At 53.3% G+C, this 21,494-nt stretch overlaps 2 protein-coding genes across 4 annotated transcripts in view; both read right to left on the bottom strand.

Moving 5' to 3' along the window:
• NOP53 (NOP53 ribosome biogenesis factor) overlaps positions 1 to 3,800 on the bottom strand; it is a gene marked incomplete at its 3' end in the record, with an annotated part of 10,558 nt that extends 6,758 nt beyond the window's left edge. Inside the window, exons 1-3 of one of the 2 annotated variants that reach the window (XM_081030322.1) lie at positions 2,026 to 3,800; positions 1,484 to 1,548; positions 43 to 151 (exon numbers count right to left, since the gene is read on the bottom strand). In XM_081030322.1, coding sequence (XP_080886448.1) covers positions 43 to 151; positions 1,484 to 1,548; positions 2,026 to 2,249 — 398 coding nt within the window. In that variant the 5' untranslated portion in view covers positions 2,250 to 3,800. The remainder of the gene's footprint in view (positions 1 to 42; positions 152 to 1,483; positions 1,549 to 2,025) is intronic. The other variant, XM_081030321.1, reaches the window with a different exon arrangement.
• On the bottom strand, positions 3,800 to 21,494 carry EHD2 (EH domain containing 2). 2 transcript variants are annotated; one of them, XM_081030320.1, is made up of 7 exons: positions 21,378 to 21,494; positions 18,901 to 19,363; positions 18,288 to 18,385; positions 13,956 to 14,122; positions 13,710 to 13,844; positions 8,261 to 8,425; positions 3,800 to 5,590 (listed from the first exon to the last, which is right to left on the bottom strand). In XM_081030320.1, the coding sequence occupies exons 2-7, from the start codon at positions 19,302 to 19,304 to the stop codon at positions 5,039 to 5,041; spliced, it is 1,521 nt and encodes a 506-aa protein (XP_080886446.1). In that variant the 5' UTR covers positions 19,305 to 19,363; positions 21,378 to 21,494; the 3' UTR covers positions 3,800 to 5,038. The 2 variants fall into 2 exon arrangements, with proteins under 2 accessions (XP_080886446.1, XP_080886445.1); XM_081030319.1 differs by having other exon boundaries at positions 13,710 to 14,122; positions 21,378 to 21,493.

Below are 21,494 nucleotides of genomic sequence, written 5' to 3'. Positions count from 1 at the left end.
GTCCAGCGGAAAAGAAGGCTGTGGGACCAGCAGGACACTCACTCTTTGGGGGCAGGGATCTTAGATGTGTTCTCAAGGATGAGGTCAATCCGAAGGGGTTTCTTAAGAAGCAGTGACCTCTTCTGGCCTTTGGTCCTTTTCTTGTTCAGCTCTGAGAATGAGAGAAAGAAGAGGCATCACGGCTTCAAGCCTCCTTACAGCCCAAGACTCAGCCCCCACCTCAGTACACCTCCATTGGAGCCATCACACCTGCATCCCAATGGCGACTTGGAAGCCCCAGGCTGACCCCGGGCTCCCACCTGAGAACAGAGGCCCAAGGTGTCCAAGCTCTGACCCCCACCACACCCATTCCCTGGGCCAGCTGGATGCAGCCCTGTGCTGGGGACACAGTCAGACCCACAGCCCTGCACACGAGGGGCTTCCAGACATTCGGGAAGCCACCCCAGAACCAGTAACACTAACGAGGAAGAAAGCTGGTGGCAACACTGAGGCCCAGGGAGCTGGACTTGGACCCCAAGCTGGGCGATTCTCAGCACAACAGGATTTGCTGCCTTTTACTTAAAGCATACAATCACTTGTTATGCCCTTTAAAAACAAAACAAAAAACAAACCCTAAAGCAGAATCTATAAACTGACTCTCTTCTGTTCCCCAAAGGGACTTCCTATTGGCCAAAGCAGGTCTTCACTACTTCCTTACCTGTTCACTAGGGCAGGTCCCTGGCTTACCTTTGTATCTATAACCCAGATCAACTCATTTCTGTGAAAATCAACCTCTTTAATAACCCCTTCTCACCTGCTCGCTCCAAGTCTATGTCTGATAGCAGGTCTTTTTTACTCTATTTCTGTTCACTGGAACCGGCCCCTTGACTGATCTCATATTGATCATTAAGGGTGTGTGTCCTGCTGCTAAAGCAGCCTGCCTTTTGCTCATTAAAGCTATCGGTCTTCCCATTAAAGCTGACCCCTTGTTTTCTATCCCGTTAAAGCAGACTGCCTAGGTACTGGCATAAACCCTAACCCTCTCTCACTTCTCCACTTGTTTCTGCACGTGCCAACCCTGCATTTTGGCAATTTGTGGCAAGCAGGTTAAGACAAGGTTCTCAAGCACTCACTGAAACAGATCCTCTACGTCTTATTCAAGCATGTCTCATTAACTAAAACTGGTTTAATTCCTTACAGCAGGGCCCTGACTTGCTTTTCTGCAAATTAATGAGACCTGATATTTTGTCTAATCTACTCATCAAGGCAGATCCCCGCTGGCTTTTCTGTGCATTAAGATCTCTGACACCTCAAAAAGAAAATCTGACTGTTTTTAGTTTCTAGCCTCCTTTCTGTCCATTCCAGATCCGCTTGTTTATAGTAAAGCCCCTTGCTGCCAGGTGTTTGCCACACCAGCCATTTCATTAACACAGCTCCTCTCAGAGGCTGAAGGGGATGAGACCACCACCAGTCATGGCCTTCCAACCCAAAAGCCTTTCCTCACCTCGATCCTTGGAGCCTGTGTCCACGAAGAAGAGTTTTTCATCGGGGGCCTCTGATACCAAGCCACTGGGAGATGGAGATATAGACCGTCAGCCATAGATATTGGGGAGGGAGCGAGTCGCTACGGAAGGACTAGGTTTAACCTCTCTGGGCCCAGCTTTCCTCTTCCGCTCATTCAAGCATCCTCTCGCCAGCCCGGGACCCCTCCAGGCTAAAGCCTCTCCCTTCAACTTACAGCCCGTAATACTTAAAACGCACCCAACTACAGTGGGCACATGGGACACACACGCACTAAAACAATCACAGGACTCGTTTACCTGAATTCTAACAACTGGACGCCCTGAATCTGGAAACCTTACCAAGTTCCCAAGCTACCCACCCGGCGTCCCCAACTTATGCTCTCGGCTTCCCCCGGTGCAGCAGGGACGGGAGCTCCCAGCCCCCAGAAGTCTTCAGGAAACACGCTCGGCCCCCACACGCCTGAGGCCCCGCCCCACACGCCTGAAGCCCCGCCCCACACGCCTGAAGCCCCGCCCCACGCACCCGCTCGTGCGCTCCTGCAGCCGCACGTCCTCCAGGAACTGATCAACCTCCAGCCCCAGAGGCTCTTGAGCGAGGCGCCGCCAGCCACGCTTCTTATTTCTTGGGCCTCGCCGCCGCCGCCTCAGCGCCGGGTCCACCGAAGTGGGCCGCAGCCCGAGGAAGCCGGAATCGGCCTCACTTTTCGAGCGGAGCTTGCCGCCACCGCCACTGCTTCCTGCTGCCATCTTGTTAAAGGAAGAATCCAGACAGTGGCGGCGAAAACCCGGTTCGGGGCATGCGCGCGCCGATGTCCCGCCCACTCCCGAGACCCACTTCCGGTGTCTGCCATCTTGGTAAAGTGGCTGGAGCGTCAAAGGGGCGGGGAGTCAACCATCTTGATAAAGGGTACATGGTTCCTCCCTCCTTCGCAGATTCCTATTGGCGGCGGGTTTTAAGTTCTTGGCTCAGGCCCAATCCAGACTTTCCCAGCCGCTCAGGAATCTTTTTTAAATCTGAATGTTATTTTTAATTTTTTACTTGGTGATTATTATTTTTAACCTGGTTTTCTTAAAAAAGAAAAATCTGAACCGTCAGTGGCTGATTCGGCACAAGAAACGTTCCAATTTCAAAGAACGTTTGGCTTCTCGATGTTCCAATCCTAGAATCCTGAAAGTCAAAGAGCTTTGGGACTGTGGAGGTTGGAAGCACAGAAATTTGTCTGCCAGGAATGTGAGAAGCATACACACCTAGACCCCGAGACGAGCAGACTCAGAATCCATCATCGTGGGCAGGCTCCTTGGTAGTTCTGCCGCCGTTTCCTCGTCTGTGAGATAGGGAGATAACGGTACGTCCGCCTCGCGGCTTATTCTGAAGATTACACGAAATAATATGTTCACATAAAGCGTTTCATAACCGTGCCTGACATCTAAACGTTAGCTCTTGTTACTGCCTCGCCCCGGAGACTTCATTTTTGAATCGAGTAAATCTTAACCGTTTATGAATAAGAAAGGGCCCTGGCGACCACGCGTCGGGACCCAGGGCCTCACGAAGGCCGCTTTGGACTCAGAAAGGAAAAAGGGCACGAAGAAAGGCGCCGCACAGGGAACGCAGCCGGATCCTTGCGCAGAGTGTCGGGAGGTGACAGACCCTGGGTCGTGGCCTGGGGACCCGGGCACAGGCCACCTCGGCCCGGGGATTCACCGCCAGCTCCCGAGTGTCCGCCAGAGGGCGCTGGAAGCCGCGGCGTCGGGGCGCGTGGCCACCGTGTCCCGGGTGCTGTGGGTGTGGTCTTGGGTGTGTGTCGGTTGCATAGCGAAGGCCGAGTCCCCTGGGCGTGGGCCCGCGCGCACGCGTGGTGGTCCTGTGGGCAGCACCACCTTCTCCCCTCCAGGAGCCCGTTTGTCCGTGACGTGTCAGGAATCGTGTACCCCAGTGTCTGGGTGCACGAAGGCGGACAGGGAGGGAGACACGTTGTGCCCCAGCTCGCGCGTACACAACTCCACGCCCCAGGGCTCGGTTCCCAGGCCCCCGCGGCGAGCGGTGGGAGGAAGGGATGTCCCGAAGGGAGGGCCCCGGAGTAACTTTTCTTCGGAAAATATGTCGGTCTGGCCCCCAGCCCAGGCCTGAGTCATTAGGCTCCGCGGCATTGAGTCATGGCCTCCACCCCTGCCCTTGAGAGCTAGGAGGGGACCCCTCCTCAAGTCCTGCCCGGGGCTTTCCTTCCCTGGGGGTCAGAGGCACAGCTTTCCCCCCACCCCCACCCCCAGCCCATCCCAAAACAGCCTGACTCCCACATGGAAAGAAGCTTTAGTTTTATTCACTCTGTGGAGCCGCTATTCTGTTCGCAGGCCCCTCCCAGGCACGGGCGGAGGTGATGGTGAGCGTGGGAATCCCAGCCAGCACCCTGGAGGGGAGGGGGCATCGTCCCCACCTGTTTTCCTCTTCCCCATTTTTTACGTGGAGGCCCCACTAGGGTCAAGCACTAATACGTGGTGATGGCAGGAACGGTGGGGGGTTTCGAGGTCCCTATAAGGAGGGAGGGCTGTAGCACCAAGAGCCCTCCCCCCCCCCACGACATCCCTGAAAAGGGGACTAAAATAAAGCCCTGGAGTCTTTTATATCTGGTAGGGGCTCCACTTAAATATGGATTGATGGTGGACAGCGAGGCTGGGTCCCAGCAGTCTAAAATCTGGACCAGCTGTGGGGGCGGGGAGGGGGGCAGGCTGGGCTTTCAATCCAGGGCCGATGGGCAAAGGGCAGAAATGCCTAAGGACGGCACTGTCTGGGAGGAGCAAGGATGGGAAGGTCTTTTCTGTCCCCTAAAGATCCTTATTAAAGAAAGGGGTACGACCAGAGCTCAGGAAGGGACTAAGAAGGGTCCATCTGAGGAAGTAGGAGGTTGTGTCTCCCCTCTGAGCCCCCAGTGGTCCCAAGGCCTGAGGACATGATAGGGTGGAGGTCCATGCCTGGGTGGGCAAGAGGAAGTGCAACAGGGGGCCTGTTAGTCATTTCAACCAAGTGGCCACTCATTTATGGGGAGAGGCGAGGGGTCCAGTCCAGAATCAGGGATCAGGCTGGTTAGGGCCAGTTGTGTGTCTGTGTATGTTTGAGTGACTATGTAGGTGCTGTCTCCTGAGAATGTCGGCTCCATGAGGGCAGATATGTGTCTATTTTGCTCCCTGCTGGAATCCCCAGTGCCTAGAACAAGCCCCAAACATCGAACGTAGTAGGTGCTCAATAAATACTTGATTGCCTGATGAATGGATGGATGGCTGTGTGTGTGGTGTTAGTGTCGGTGTGATTGATGTCCCTAAGTGTGTGTGAGGGTAGACGTGAGAAGGGTGGGCAGAGAAGACTTGCCCCTCTCCTGGTCCCCTCTGTCTGGCAGTGGGGGTAGAGAGACCCCCATCCTTACAGCTGGGAAGGTGAGCAGGCAGGGTGCGTGTGGGCCAGGGTGGGGATGTATGTGCAGCTGACCAAAGCTGGGGAGCCACAGCAGGGCAAGTGGAGGGAGGGCCGGCAAGCAGCGGCAGCCTCACTCCGCGGAGCCCTTGTGGCGCCGCTTGGAGGGTGGCACAAGGCGGCGGGGCAGGTTGTTGGGCAGCCCGTGGCCCTCGAGCTTAGCCTCGATGAGGTGGCTGGCCAGGGCGAACTCCTCGTCATCCAGCATGCCATCCCGGTCGACATCGCTGAGCTTCCAGATGCGCCCCAGCACCGAGTTGGGGAGCTTAGTGCCCACCATCCAGGTCTTGGCTTTGGTGCCACTCAGCTTGCCGTCAGCTGGTGCCAGGTTGTAGAAGATCTCGTCGTATTTGGACTTGTCCTTGGTCACCACCCACTCGGCCTCGTCGTCCGAGCCCTCCTCGCCATCCTCCAGGGCTTCGTCGGGCCCCCGCTCCACGAATGGGCCCATGTGGGTGCCCTCAAAAGCGCCACCCTGCACTCCCACCTCTGTGCTCTCCAGCTCCTCCTGCCGCAGCAGGGGCATGAGCTTTGCAATGTCGTGTGTCAGCATGTCGTCAAGCGCCTCCAGCAGCTTTGGCTTCAACGAGTGGAATTTGGTGAAGTCATGAGCCATCAGCAGGTCCTGTGGGGAGGGAAGGGGGCATCGAAATGTCAGGGGGCACCATCCCCGAGGCCCCATCCATTGGTGGCATCAGGACTCTTGGGCAGCTCAGGTAGCAGCTCTTTACTGAGAGGGGCAGATGTATTTGAATATCTGCATGGGCACCCACCACTCAGAAGAGATTTGGGCAATAGGATCCCATGGGTCCTCCCCCTGTGCCGGGCACGCCCCAGAACCACTGGATAGTAGGGAGCTCAGGGGACCTCCAATGACTCAGAGCAGCAGCCGTTTGTCAGCTGGTACAGAAGGATTTCAACATTTTGACATTAGCTCCAGCTTTACCAGAGTCCTAGACAGTCAGCCCTCAGCCATGCCCATCCCCTGGGCACCCCAGCTGCCTAGCCAGCTCCGTCTCTGTAATGTAAGTTTTAGAAAATTCAATTCCTTCCACTCTATTAGCCGTTACCCCACCACCCAAAAAGGGCTAAAGGGCTTGCTGCCGAATGTGGAGGTTCGCTTTGGGATGGACGGATCATTAGGAGATCCTAGGACCACCCCCTCCTCCAAGTCACCCTGTGCTAGCGCAGCTGTGGGGCTGGGTTTGTGGTCACACCACTTCTGACACAGGCAGCTCTAAGTAACCTGCACTGGGAAAGTCGCCACAAAGACGGACCCATATTATGGCACCACATTAATTTCCAGAGCCAAGACAGAGAGGTCTGCTGATCGTGACCATAAAGAGATGGGGGTGTGATGGTGAAGCTGGGGACAGGACTCCAAGGCCAGGTTGCCAGGGTTCCCACCCACCTCTGCCACTTAGGAGCTGTGTATCCTTAGGCAAGTGACTTCACTTCTCTGGGCCTCAGTTTCCACATTTGTAAAACAGATTGCTGACTAACACTCCCCTCGTTTGCGGCGTGGGAAAGGCCAAATGAATTTGTCTGGATAAAGTCCTCAATAAATGTCAAAGTAATATTAACAGCTGCTATTTAGTGCAGCAGTTCTCAGTCAGCGGTGACAGTACCGCCTAGGTGACAGTTGGGAAGATCTAGAGACATTTGATTGTCACAGCTGGGGGGTGCTACTGGCATCCAGCGAGCAGAGGCCTGGATGCCGCTAAACATTCTGCAATGCGCTGGACAGCCCCCTACAATGACGAATTCTCTGGCCCCAAATGTCAGTGGTGCTAAGGTTGAGAAGCCTTGATCTAGTCCAAACTCTGTGCCAGACACTGTTCTTAGGGGGTTGCAAACATTAGCTGATTCAGCACTCATGGCAATGCCGTGTTTCCCCAAAAATAAGGCCGAACAGGAAAATAAGCCTTAGTATGATTTTGTCAGGTTGCTTGTAACATAAAATAAGCCCTACCATATTTCCCCGAAAATAAGACCGGGTCTTATATTAATTTTCGTTCCAAAAGATGCATTAGGGCTTGTTTTATATTACGAGCATCCTGAAGAATCAAGCTAGTGCTTATTTTCCGGTTGGGTCTTATTTTCAGGGAAACATGGTGGGTACATACTATGAAGATGCCCATTTTCCAATGGAAGAAACAGGCTCAGAAAAGGAAGTAATTTGCCCAAGTTCATGGAGCTAGTAAGTGGCCACGGTGAAATTCACTCTACTATAATTCCTCCGAGTCTTGAGCTGGAAACATCTGGGTCCCAAAGGTCACATGCTTTGTCAGCCCTCAGCCTGGGTCAGGGGCTAATCCCCACCTCCATGCCAGAGCCTGGACCTCTCTCTATATTCATTAGGTCACTCTTGCCCTGCCCACCCCCAGTAACTCTTTATTTACCTCATGCAACCACACCCAGACCCAACGCTTTCCCCAACACTGGTTAATCCTAGGTCTGACCCTGCGAGGAGCCTTCCAATGGTCCCCCAAGATCCATTTGTCCCTTCTTCCTCAGTCCTGGAATCCCTGAAACGTTACCTGGACTAACTGTCCACCTAGAGAAAAGACTACACTTCCCAGCTTCCCTTGCAGTCAGCAGTGACCATGTGACTAAGTTCTAGCCAACTGGATGTCAATACAAGTTGGTTGCATATGCAACTCTATAACAGAATTGCCCTGTTCAGTACGGTAGCCACGCATGCTTATTTAAATTGAAATGAGTTAGAATGAAATAAAACCTAAAATTTCAGTTCTAATGTGGTCACCACATTGCACAGCACAACAGAATCCTTTCATCATCGTAGAAATTACTATTGGACAGTATTGTTCTAGAAAGTGTCCTTAAAGAGAGTGACTATCCCATTAGCTTCCCCATCCCAGTCCCGCTGTTCTTTCTGGCTGGAATGCAGACACAAGGGTTGGAGTTTTCACAGCCATTTTGTACTATGAGGGGTTCTTGGGACTGGAGGCCAGGCATGGAAGAGAGCTAAAACAGAAGGGGACTGGATCCCTGGTTCTGTAAAGTACCAAACCAGCCCTGGACCATCTTCCAGGACTTTCACGAAGAAGAGAAATGAACTTCTATCCAAATTAAGCCACAGTCATTTGGGGTTTTCTCTTCGCTCCCTTATCCTAACCCATAAAACCATGCTCCCAGGGAACCATTTGTGGAAGGTTCTTTCCAGAATCTGCCATCCATCTCTCCTGTTTTCATTTTCGAGGCCCCATCCAGGAGCCCACAGAAGCCACCTTCCCAGCACTCCTTGCGCCCCCCCTCCCGGGAGGCCTCCCACCTGCATCTTCTGGCAGTCGGGAAAGTCGCCTGGAGATATGTGGTGCTCCAGCTGAATCTTAGCGAAGATGACGGGCAGCTTGAGGATCAGCTGTTTCTTCTTGTTCTCCTTACCAAACACGGAGGGCATCTCCTTCTTCAGGTAGCTGATGATGTACGTGTGAACCTGGGGGAGGAGAGTTCTCACCTGAGCTTGCCTCAGTCACCCGTGGGGCTCATTAAAACACAGGTTCCCGGGGCCTCCGGCCCAGAGTAGCTGATACACTTGGTCTGGGGCTGGGCTTGAGAATTTGCATGTCAGTTACAGGTGAGCTGCTGCCACCACAGGTGGAAGGGTTCCTCCTCTCTTCTAAGCAATCCCAGCCCCGCCCATGGCTTAAACACTCCTCAGCCCTGTCCACTGCCCAGTCTACATACCAGTGTAAGCCTCTCCCTGGCGCTCAAGGCTCAGAGATGATTGCCTTGTCAACATTCCTGGACAGCTCCGTCTTAGGACACCCTCAGTGGAATTCGGGTGCAGTCCCCAGAGCTGTGGCCCTCTCAGCTGTGCCCATCTTGGGGAACACACAGCACCCCACCTCTCCCTGCCCAGTGGAGGCCAAAAATCGAGAAATCACTCCTGATTTCATTCTTCTCACTCCTCACTGGCCACTTCCAACCCCACAGCGAGTCCTTTCCTTGCTGCCTCCTAACTCTCTTTTTCATTTTTCTCCACCTCAGTGGCAACCACCCCCAGTCCCAGCCATCACCATCCTTTGCCTGAGGAGACACATTGGTTACCCCACTGGTCTCCGGGCTTCTCCTCTTGCCCCTACAATCCCTTCTCCATGCAGCAGCAGCTGGAGCGTTTTTTTCTTTTCTTTTCCTAAGGAACACACACCAGACCACTAGACACTGCTCCAAAATCTTGATTTGCTTCTCATCCACGTTCAAAATTCCTACCACAGCTGATAAGGCCCTACAGAAGTAATTCTCATAGTATGGTCTGGGGAACCCCAGGGGGTCCCGAGAGACCCATAAGGGTTTACACAATCAAAAGTAATCAAAAATAATAGTATTAAGACACTATTTCTCTTTTTTGCTCTCATTTTCTCAAGTGGTCAGTGGAGTTTTTTGAAGGTTACAACATGTGGAAAATCAGACATTAAAGAAATTTGCAAAGTGTAACATGGGCTCACTGTCCTTCCTAATTTTTTGTTAGGGAAAAATAGTTAATTTTCATAAAACATCTGTTACTTAGGTTAACTTAGGCTTATTGTTATTTTAAGTGATCTTATAATATTATCGATATTTGTTACTATAAATTAACATGAATAACCTACTGATAACATTTATAATAAATTACTACTTATTAATAATTATATAATTATTAGTTGTTGGTTAATTATGAGATCAATAAACAGTCTCTCATTTTTAACCTCTAATATGATCAATATAGACAGATTTCGTCCAGGGATGTGCAAACTCTTTGGGGTTCTCGATTATTTTTAAGAGTGCAAAGAGGTCCTGAGACCGACAGGTTTGAGAAGCAATGCTCTACATGATTTGGCTCCTGCCACGTCATCCAACATTATCTCCCTTCACTCACTATTCCAGCTTCCTCACCTGTCGTAATTGTTTTACCAGCATGCCAGCCCTTTTCCTACCTCAGGGCCTTTGCACATGCCACGGGGCTTAGAACTCTGCACTGCTCTCCCCACAGCTGGCTCCCTCAGCTTCCTTTTAATGTTGCCTCCTCACAGAGGCCATTCTATGAGAAGTAGGTGCCCCAGCCATCACCATCCAATTATTTTCTATCTTCATCATTTTCACCTTCATCGTTTTGTTCACAACATTTACCACAATTCATCATTATTTTATTTGTCTTTTGGTTTACTTATTCTGTCTCCTTCCATTGGAGGGCTGGGACCTCATTTGTTCCCTCTGTCCTAAGCACCGGCAAAATGTGCACATAAAGCACTCAAGAAATATTTGTAGAATAAACCAATGAACTTGGGAGCCTCTGAGCCACAATCTCACAAGTTATCAAAAAATAAACAAAGAGGGCAGAATAATGAGCACAGTATGTCCTATTTTTTTATAGGAAGCTCAATATTTAAATGTATATGCTTAAATAAAAACAAAACATGTCTGGAAAAAGACACAAGAAACTACCTACACCTCTAGGGAAGAGACTCTGAGAGGTGGTGGGACGAAGCATGTTTGACAGAGCACGAATGCTTTAATGTTCTTAAATGTTCAATTAAAAACATTTGTTTAATGAATCATAAGTTTAGAATGCTAAAAATTTTAGTGACTCTGGCTGCTTCTGAGTCCTCATCTCCTCCCACTTCCCACCACCCTGTCTCCTGCAGCCACCCTGGGCTCCTTACTCAAACATGTTCCTGCCTAGGGCCTCTGCACTTGCTGTTCCCTCTGCCTGGTATGGTTTCCCCCAGATCTCCACTCAGCTCCCCTCATCCTCTTCTTCAGGTCTCTGCTCCAGTATCACCTCTTCTGGGAAACCCTTCCTGATGTCCCTAAGATGGCCCCTCACCCGTCTCTCCTCTGCTTCACTTTTCTTCATAATCCTTATCACATACCATATAATATTATAGATTAATTTAATACCCACTTCTCCATTACAAAGTAATGCTACAAGAAAAGAAATTTTGTCTGATTTGCTCCCTGCTGTATCCCCAGGGTCTAGAACAGTGTGTATTGGGGGGTCGGGGGGGGACACGTGGTAGGTGGTTAGTAACTGTTGAATGAATGTCATTGGGCTGCTCAGAGAAGCTCGGTATGAGGTTCAGTGCATTTGGCCTCTTTAGACTCAGACTCTTCCAACACCTAGGCCTCAAGTATCATAGCACAATGGAAATCGCCCCTTCTAGCAGTTATCACTTCAACCGAAGGGCAGAGCCCTAGGACAAACCCTACATCGTATAGAGGGGTCACTACCAAGCGTCCAGAAAGGCCTTGTACCCTTGGAGGAGAGCACAGGGAAAGGTAAACGGTTATTTGATGGCTGGACCAATTGTTGCAGACTCATACGTGGGGAATGAGCAGGTGACATGGGGCGGGGAGGGGCAGCGAGTCTTGGTCACAGTGGACGCTGTATCTTGAGCGGCACTGGGGAGCCATGGATGAATCTTCACGAGGAAGGGGAAGGAATGGTCCGTAGGTGTGAGGGGCCAATCAGGACAGGGGTGTGGCCAGGATGGTGGGCGTGGCCTGTGAGTCTGGGCCAATAAGGTGAGGGGCGGGGCCTAAGGGCGGCTACTCCGGGACCCAGAGAGGGGAGGCGAGAGGGCGCTGATGGCTTTTCCAGAGAGGAAACGGGGGAAGGTGCCAGGAAGAGATAAGGTGGGAGGGCGGGGTGGGCCGGGACGCGGGTCCCGGACTCCGGGGTTTGGCCGGGTTTCCGTAGCCGCCGCGGGGGCACCAGGTGTCGGGCCCGACCTCGCCCCATCATACCGCGGCCCTGGGCTCCAGCTCCTGACGCTGTCTGCTTCCCCAAGGGGCCTGGGGAACAGGGGTCCGTGGGGGGGTGGGGGGGGACGGGGATTAGGGCGAACCATGGGAGATTGAGAAAGATAGGAAGACAGAGAGGTAAAGGCAAAGGAAGGGAACTCAGGAGAGAGAGGGAAGAGAGAATGAGGGAAGGAGAGGGGAAGAGAAAAGAAGAGACTGAGAGAAAGAATAAGAGAGAGAAAGAAACTAGAAAGAGGTAGAAATAAGGGGAGAGAGAGAGAGACAGAGACAGAGACAGAGAGAGAGACAGTTCAGAGCCTGGGAGGAGAGAAAGGTGGACTCTGAAAGCTCCAGTCCACACTGGGCCGCTCCCTCCCAAGGAGGATTCCTGGGGTGGGAGTGGGGGCTCTGACTCACCCCCTTCTCCACTGCTCCTTAAATCAACACCTCAGGCCCCTCCACCCCCATAACCTTCTGGGCCTCCCTGCCTGCCCAGCTTCCTGCCCCTCCTCCACCCTGGCAGCCTCCCCCATTAATGTTCAATCAGCCTCCAAAATCACTCTGAAACCAGTGCTCTCCTCCCCTTCCCCAAGGCCCTGTCCTGATCCAGCCTCCTCCCCGTTCATTGGTCCCCAACCTCCTCCCTGGTCTGCAGCCCCTGTCTCACAGCCCTTGAATCCAACCTCCAGAAGGCAGCTAGAGTCTAACGATGTCCGTCCCCTGCATTGACCCTTTCCACGGCTCCCCAGCTCTCTCAGCACAAAGCGCGGGTTCCTGGCTCCAGCCCTGGGTGGTCTGACTGCCATCCACCTCCACAGCCTCAGGTGCACTGCCCACAGTAGGTTCACCGGACATTTCCCCTGTCCCTTGAACCTGCCACGTTCTTCTTCCAGTCCATGTGTTTGCTGCTCCCACTGTCTAGAATCCCTTCTGCTCCTTGTCCTCCTCATCCTCTAGTTCACAGCTCAGGTGCCCTCTCCTCCGAGAAGCCCTCTCTGATTACCCCCGGCCTCCCCAGTTCCAGCCCTGACCATGCTGGGTTTTTCTTGTCTGGAGATGGGTCTTTCTCCTCCCCTGGACTGCCTTGGTCACTGCTGTGCCCCCTACACCATCTGAAACAGGGCCAGGCACAGAAGAGTTTTTGTTGAATGTGAGCGTTTCTTCAATGTCATTAATTCAATAAATATTTACTGAGCACCAACTCTGTTCCAGGCACTGGGAATACAGGGAACAAATCCAAAGAAAGATCCCTGCTTTTGTGGAGCTTAAATGTGAGTGGAGGAGACAGGCAGTAAACATAGAAACCCAATGAACGGATAACATAAGGCCAAGGAGTAATGACTACTATGAAGAAAAACTACAACAGGGATAAAGCAGGACTTGCAAGGGGAGCCGTTAGGGTCATAAAAAAGGGAGGGCAGGCAGGGAAGCCTGCCAGAGAGGACATTTGAGGAAAGACTTGAACTAGGTGACAAGTGAGCCATGTGGATAGCCAGGTGGGAGGGGAACGAGAAGGGGGAGGTCTCCAGGAAAAGGCAAGAGCAAGAGCAAAGGCACTGAGGTAGGACTGAGGCCAGTGTGAAGTGCAATGAATGGTGGGAAAGGAGTGGAAGATGAAGACAGAGAGGAAAGGCAGGTTGTGGGGGTGTGCCACAGGGGAGGCCTGGTTTTTGCTGAGTGACATGGGAGTCCTGGTCTGGACATGGTGCAATCTGATCAGTGGTAGGTGATGAATGAAGGAAAAATAGGATAGAAAAGACAAAGCCAGAAACGCCAATGGTAGAAGAACAATTCTCCATGCAATTCTGCTTCCCCCAGTCCACTCTGCACCAGAATAATGCAGTTTAGAGAACTCTCTTAGATTAGACAACTAATCAGAGAGCTGATAAATCCGTGACTAGCAACCTCTGACGAAGGAGGATCAAAGGAAAGGCCAGACTGCCTCTGCCTCCCCGTCTCTCAGTACTGCACTTCCCCCGCCCCCCATCACTACTCACCCGCACCAGCCGGGCCCTCTTCACGAGGTCATTGAGCTTGCGCAGGGCTGCGTGGCGCGGCAGGCCCTGGATGTCGCGGAAGAGGTCCTGCTCCTCCAGCTCGAATAGGCGCCGGTTGTCAGGCACCAGGAGGGGCTGGGACCAGAAGGAACCGATGTAGACGCGCAGCACCTCGGGCGTGCCCACCACCTTGCCCAGAGCCCACATGAGCGCCCCATAAACGCGCATCAACTGCTGCGTCTCCACCATGTCGGCCTTATTGAGCACCACGCGGATCTTGTCTTCGTGGCCTCGCAGGGCGCCGATGGCCTCGGAGAACTCGTCGGAGATCTCCAGCTTGTGGGCGTCAAACAGCAGGATGATGAGGTCCACACGCTCGGCGAACCAGCGCAGCACGGCTGGGAAGTCATAGCCTGGGGGGAGGGGGTGGGACAAAGATCAGCCCCCCCACCCTCCAGTGATACGGAGGCATCTATTTGGGTTGATAGCGGACTGTACGGATGTCCAGGTTGTTAACTACCAAAATCCTTGTCCATGCAAAATAGCCAAGGCCTCTGTGTAGCCCACTACTCTGCCCTCCAGCCCCCAGAACGACTCCTATCAATCTGGCCCCAGTCTCTCAAGCCATCTGACTACAGGGGACAATCACCCCCTCCCCTTTTTCATTCATTCATTCATTCTGCAGACTAGTGGTGTACATTGGTCCAGAAGTACAAGTTGGTAAAATACTGAACTAGTTCCTAACAGACACCCTATGTGCTTCTATGGACCCTCCCCAACCCCCCAAGTGTCTCCATCCCCTCGGCCCCTCCCCAGACCTGTCTGATCTCCTCACAACCCAGCAACTAGAGAGTTCACGTTGGCCCTGACAATGCTCTTGTCATAGCAGATGTTAATATCTTTCACGTATTTACCAATATTGACTGAGAGTCTTCCATGTGCCAGGCCCTGTCCTGGGCACTGGTGATACCACAGAGGACACATACACAAGGCCTTTGCCCTCGTGGAGCACCCATTCCAACAACTGGCTCCTGGGTTCGTTCATTCATTCTTTCACCATTCACACCATTCACTCTCCAGGGAGGCTTGGGAGAGCAGAGGTCAGTCAGCAAGAACTGGGTTTGAATGCTGGCTCTGCCCCCATCAGCTGTGTGACCTTAAGTAGGAAACCTCTCTGAACCTGTTTCCTCTTCTATGACATGAAACTCGTAACAGAACCAACCTCATAGGACTGGTGTGAACATTAAAAGAATATAAATGAGCTAGCATATATAAAGAGCTTAAACCAGTGCCTGGGACTGAACTGTACACTTAAAATGGATGAGTTTTAAGCATGTAAATTATACCCCAATAAAACTGTTAAACAACAACAACAACAAACAAAAAAAAAACCCCACAAAAAACAGGGCTGGTCTGGTGGCTCAGGTGGTTGGAGCGCTGTGCTCCTAATGCGGAGTTTGCTGGTTCGATTCCCTCATGGGCCAGTGAGCTGCGCCCTCTACAGCTAAGACTGTGAACAACGGCTCTCCCTGGAGCTGGGCTGCGGTGGGCTGCGGTGGGCTGCGGTGGGCTGCCATGTGCCATGGGGTACCATGAGTGGCTGGTGGCCAGCGTGAGGGGCCAGCAGCCATCATGAGTGGCCGGCAGTTGGCGAGAGCTGCCATGAACTGCTGTGAGCAGCTGACCTGACCGGCAACCAACGGCCTCAGCTGAGGGGAACACAAGGCTCATAACACCAGCATGGGCCAGGGAGCTGTGTCCTATACAACTAGAGTGAGAAACAACAGCTTAAACCGGAGTCGGGGGAGGGGGGAGGCGGAAGTAGGGGGGAAAAAAGAAGAAAAGAAAACCCCACTGCTGAGCGCATGGTAAGTGCTGAACACGTATTAGTAACCATGCATGCCAGACACAATGGGGGAGTCCTTCAGGAGCCATCCCCACAGCCACCTGCTCTGTGCTGGGGACATGGCTTGGGACACAGACCCATCCCCAGAGGGATCAGGCTGGGACCAGGGAAGCCCAGAGAGCTGCAGGAGCACAGAGGGGGTGCCTGACCCAGCCTGGGGGGCAGGAAGGACTTCTCAGATAAGTGACCACAGAGTGGTCTGGAGGATGAGGAATTAAACGGCAGAACAGGGGAACCATCACTAATTCACCAGACATCACTTCACGCTCTCCCTGATTCAACTCATTGAATCCTCAAAACAACCCCAGGAAGACAGACACTTTTATGACCCCCATTTTCCAGATGAGGAATCAAGGCACACAGGTAGGAGTGGACAGAGCAGGAGCTCTCATAGGGGAGCTAGTGCCAGGCCCATCCTGCCAAGGAGGAAGCAGGCTTCTTATGGCCGCTGGGAAATGGAATGGACTGACGGGTGGGGGACACGGGGCAGGAAGGGCCAGGTCACTAGAGAGACTGCAGCTGGGGCCCCCTCCTTCCCCAGTGCCTACACAAACACACACACCAGCCCAAATTTGGAAAGTGTGTCTCATGCGGGAGGGAAGGAGGGAAGGAGGTTGAGTCAGTGTGGGAATGGGAGACGTGGCAGAGAGAAACCCAGGGCACACACGCACTCACACAGGAAAAACAGTCTCATTAGCACTTCCATAGCACCTACTTGTGCCGCACACTGTTTTCAGTGCTTCCCATGTTTTAACATTTAATGTTAACCCTAGCTGTAACCTATGAGGATGATACTATTATTACTCCCAATTTACAGTAGCTTGCCCAAGGTCCCACAGATTAAAAAGAGCAGAGCCCAGATTTGAATCCCGCCAAAGGGCTCCATTCTGGCACAGTCACATACACGCGTGTTCACAAATATTACACACAGAGGCAGCCACACACCCCACCAATACACACACACATGAATGCACACACACACGAATACCCAGTAGCACACACCTGGTCACACGCTATAAGTTGCAGACTCCCTGAGACACCCTTGCTCACAATCTAGGACGTACACAGATATGCGTGGTCACACAATCACTAAGACATCGTGTGACCCACAGAAAGTAACAGACACTAGCATGCACACGCGAGCGCACGACTGTACCCACAGATACCATCACATGCAGTCACACACAATCCAACAAAGACCCTCAGGCTTATACAGTCCTATACGGCCACACAAAGTCACACACAGGTACAACCACAAGCCCAGCCCTGACACACACAGAGGCACAGACATACCTAGAATCTTTCATAATCGCAGTCACACCCACAATTACACACTTTCCCAGACACACGCTAAATTATCCAGAGTTACACAAAAGGTTCCCTTACACACACACACTCACCCAACATTTCACAATACAATGGCATACAGAGACACAATCACACAAAGTCCCCCACAGTCCTTCAGGGGCACAAAAAGTCACAGCCACAGGCACAGATTCTCAGACACACACAGACACATCCACACAGAGAGCCAGACAGACTCTCCTCTGCCTCCTGCCAGGGAAGGAGACCCGTTCTCAACTCTCCCCCCTTCCCACCGCGTTTAGGCCCCCCACCTGGCACCCCTGCGCAGGCTTGGAGACCCGTTCCCTCTAGCTCTCCCAGGAACTCCCTGCCGCCCTTCTGCCTCCCCCCTCCGGCTGGCAGCGCGCCCTCCCAATCGCTTCTGCAGCTGCCCCCTGCCTTTCTCTCCAGGGACGCACGAACGCTGGGGCTGGGCCTGCAGCCAGGAACACCGTAACCCTCCGCGCCCTCGCCCTACCCCGAGGCCCAGTCTCCCGGTCCCCTCTGACCCACACTGCAGCCTCTTTTGCCCCAGTTCCTGGCCTCTGGGGCGCGGAGCAGGGGACTGAAATGCTGGGGTGGGGGTGTGGGGTGCAGATGCGGAGCCGTGCTGGGCAGCGGTGGGGGCCAGGCTCTGGAGGCCCTGCTGGAATTCGCCTCCTGCCGCTCCCCCTGCACAGCTGTTTATAAATTCCACGCCAGGCCTTGGCCCCTGCCCAGATCCCCCCTCCCAGCTCCTTCTCAGCCCCATCTGTGGCCCAGACTCGCCAGGAGCTCACAGTGCCCAGGGCCTCCCTGCTAAGCTCTGTCTCCTCTCTGGGCCTCGAATTTTTCTGTCTCTCTGTCTATGACTTTTTGTATCTCTGTCTGTCTCTCTCTCTCTCTCCCTCTCTGTCCTTCGGGATGCCCAGACATGCAGCTGTGGCCTGTTCACACGTGTTCAACCACCACCTCCCCCACCAGCAACGTGCACCAACATGGGGGAATCACAGCCTTTCTTCCACCAGCTCCCTTCCCTTCCCAGCCAGCTCAGGGCCAGCTGACACAGGAGCAAGTCCTAGCAGAGACTGGGGCCCTCCTCCCTCAGACCCAGGAGTCCAGCCCCCAGCCCCTCCTCCCTCAGACCCAGGAGACCAGCCCCCAGCCCCCCCTCCCTCAGACCCAGGAGCCCAGGCCCCCAGCCCCTCCTCCCTCAGACCCAGGAGCCCAGCCCCCAACCCCTCCTCCCTCAGACCCAGGAGCCCAGCCCCCAACCCCTCCTCCCTCAGACCCAGGAGTCCAGGCCCCAGCCCCTCCTCCCTCAGACCCAGGGGTCCAGTCTCACTTACCACGGCTCACTCTCTGTTTGGCACCTGACAGGATACCTGGGGTGTCAATGATGCTAATGCTCTCCAGGACTTGATTGGGGAGCTGGGCGCACATTAACCTGGGGCAGAGGGAAGGGCAGGGGTCAATGGAGATGCAGGAGGAAGGCAAACCAGGTCTGTACAGAGGGTGCATCAGGTACAGAGAACAGAAGATTTGAAAGAGAAAAGGAAGATCGGGACAGAGAATAACTATAACAAAAATCAGAGCTGATGTTTACCGAGCATTTACGCATACTTTGTGCCAGGTGCTGTTCTAAGCACTTTGTAGGTATTAGTTCATTTAGTTCTCACAACAACCCTATAGTTATCCCCGTTTTCCAGACCAAGATAAGAGAGACAGAGAAGTTAAGTCATTTGCCCAAGGCCACCCAGGAGACAGGAGTGGAAGCCAGGAAGGCTGGCTCCACTGGCTCCACCGTTCCTCTAGAGAAGGCAGGGGAGCAGAGGCAGGAAGCGGGGAGGATCAGGTAGAGAGAAGGAAATTGGGGCTGAAAAGGAGAGAAACACAGGTGGGGAAGGGACAGAGATGGGGGCCAGGGACAGGAAGATGTCTCCCTGGCTCCCAGCTACACACCTGTTGAGGAAGGTGTTTCCAAAGGGGTTGAGTTTTCGGAAGGGCTTGTCTGGGTCAACGACGAGGGCATTGCCCGGTACGGTGCCCTCGGTGTCACCGTGCATGACGGCCACAAAGCAGTCGGTGGTGGGTTCGGGCCCCACACGGGAGCCTGGCACCTCCTGCTCCAGCAGGTACTGGATGAAGCTGGTCTTGCCCGTGCTGTACTGGCCGGCCACCAGCACCATGGGCTTGCCGTCAAAGTCGGCATCCTCCAGTGCCGGCGAGTGGAAGTCCCCGAAGCGGTAGTGCTCCTCCAGAGGCAGCAGCTTGGTGCGGTACAGCTCCTTGAGGGCGGAGGTCACTGTGCGGATGGCCTCAGGCTGCTGGTTCCGCGCCCCACTTCGCTTTAGCCAGCTGAACATGGTGGCTGCACTCTACCCTTGTTGGGCTCGCCCAAGGAGATGTGCAGGGAGAGAGCTGCCTGCGGGAGGAGAGGGTGTTGATGGGGGAACTGGTGGAGGAGGAGGAGAAGGAAGGGAGCTCAAGGTGGAATGGGTAGAGGAAGAGGAGTATAGAGCACTAATGGTGGACGGCAGGGGTGATGGCTAAAATAGGAAGAAGGTAATTATTCCAACTAGAGGAAGAAAGAGATTAATGGTGAAATGATGGAAGAAGGGGAGTTATGCTGGAAGACCAAGGGATAGACAAAGGGAAGGATGCAGAAACTGCCTGGAAGAAATGTATTCCTTCATTCCTTCATTCTGGTCTGCTTCCCTTCTCCCCTTCCATCATTTCACACGTTGTCACTGAAATCATGCCATGTATCAGGAGCTGTATCAGGACCCAGAAATAGGCCGGACACCAGCACCCACCCACTCAGAGCCCCCAGTGAGGAGAGGACCTGGGCACAAGCAGTCAGTGATGTCTGGGAAATGCGAGGCAGTGGAATTGTGGGCACCAGAAGTGGATATGAGGAACTGACCACAGGATCAGCAAAGTTCTGGATGGGCTGACTTTTGAGGTGGCTGGCTTTTGAGTGGGCATGACAAGGGCATTTAGGCGGAGAGGATAGTGTGTGCAAACTCCCGGAGCTGTGAAATGTCTGGATGGAGTGGCTGGACACAGGGACACGAGGAGGAGTGGTGAGAAATAAAGCGGAGAAATTGCCCAGGTGCACCCAGGTCATGAGGAGCTTGGGCATTCATAAGAATAATAACTCAACATATATGATCGCTGCATGCCAGACACTGCTCTACCTCATTTAAACTTCGTAACAACGTTGTAAGATAGGGCTGTTATTATCCCCACGTTTCAGACCAGGGAATAGAGGCTCAGGAAGATAGCAATAACTTGCCAAAAGCGCTCGAAAGTCCTCATGCTGGGACTTCAGGCAACCTGACCTCAGAGACTATGCTCCTATCATAGGTCTAAGGAGTTAGGAAAAGAAAGAACTACCAACCCAGCAGCAACGAGCACCCCCAGCACGCAGATGTGTTCTCTATGTTGCCTTACTAGCCTTTCATCCTCTGTAGGGTCTGTAGTGATGTCCCCTCTTTAATTCCTGATATCAGTCATTTGTCTCTTTGTTTATTTTGCCTTGATCAGTCTAACTGGATGCCTATAATTTTACTGCTCTTTTCACAGAACCAGCTTTTGGTCAGACTGGAGTCTCTAAATATCGTTTTCCACTAAAAGATACCGGAGCTCCTTAAAGAAATGGCTGATTCTAGGGCTGCAGCAGAGAAAGAACAAGTGAGCCTGGATTAGATGGTGGGGAAGTACTCAAAGATAGGTGGGACAAGTCACAGGGACACAGGACCCAGATTGATGGGACTTCCACTGCCCAAAGATGCAACAATTTGAGCATCAAAAATAACTGAAAATCAAATATGTTAAAAAGCCATAAAGCCATAATGATTCTAAAAAACAACAACAAAAAAAATAGGGTAAAGGAGTCCGCGCAGCAGGAGTGTGGGAGAGGTAGAGAAGAGGTGGGAGCTGGAACCTGGGATGTTGGCAAAGGAAGGGGACTTTGGCCAGTGTCCTAGGCAGGGAGAGGTCTGGGGGACATCACTGGAAGGAGGTTTGGGGTGGCTGGACAGGCGATGGGGTTGGTGAGGTAAGAGAGGAGCTCGTGGGTGGGAAGAGGACCAAGTAGGGCAGAGATGGAAGAGGGTGGTGTTGGGAGACCCCAAAGAGGGATCTCTAGCTGACAGGATGGGGAGGAGAGTTGAGCGCAACTAGTGGAGACGGGGGGAGTGGGGGAGACTTGGCAAGACTGGGAGGGACGTGGAGAGTGGGGGACACTTACAGACTGGAAGGGGCTGGGGGGAGCCAGGTTTCGGGAGGGACTGGGGACACCTGGGAGAACTTTAGACACTGCGGGGTGGGGACTGAGGGTCTTTGCGAGCAGGAGACTACTCGGGAGCAAAGGCAGGTTCCGGAGCTCCGCGGGCAGGGGTGGGGAGGCGACAGCTGTGGTCGGGGCCACTCACCGATGGGGTGCGCAGGCGGCTGGACAGGACGGGCGGGCTGGGCGGGGGGTCCCGCGGGAATCTGAGGCGCCGCGGAGCGGCCTGTGCTCGCGGTCCCGTCCGGAGCCGTCTGAGCCG

Source organism: Rhinolophus hipposideros, assembly GCF_964194185.1.
Source record: "Rhinolophus hipposideros genome assembly, chromosome: 21".
Taxonomy (NCBI): Eukaryota; Metazoa; Chordata; class Mammalia; order Chiroptera; family Rhinolophidae; genus Rhinolophus; species Rhinolophus hipposideros.
The sequence above is the reverse complement of the archived record's forward strand: the minus strand, read 5'-3'. Positions and strand labels throughout refer to the sequence as shown.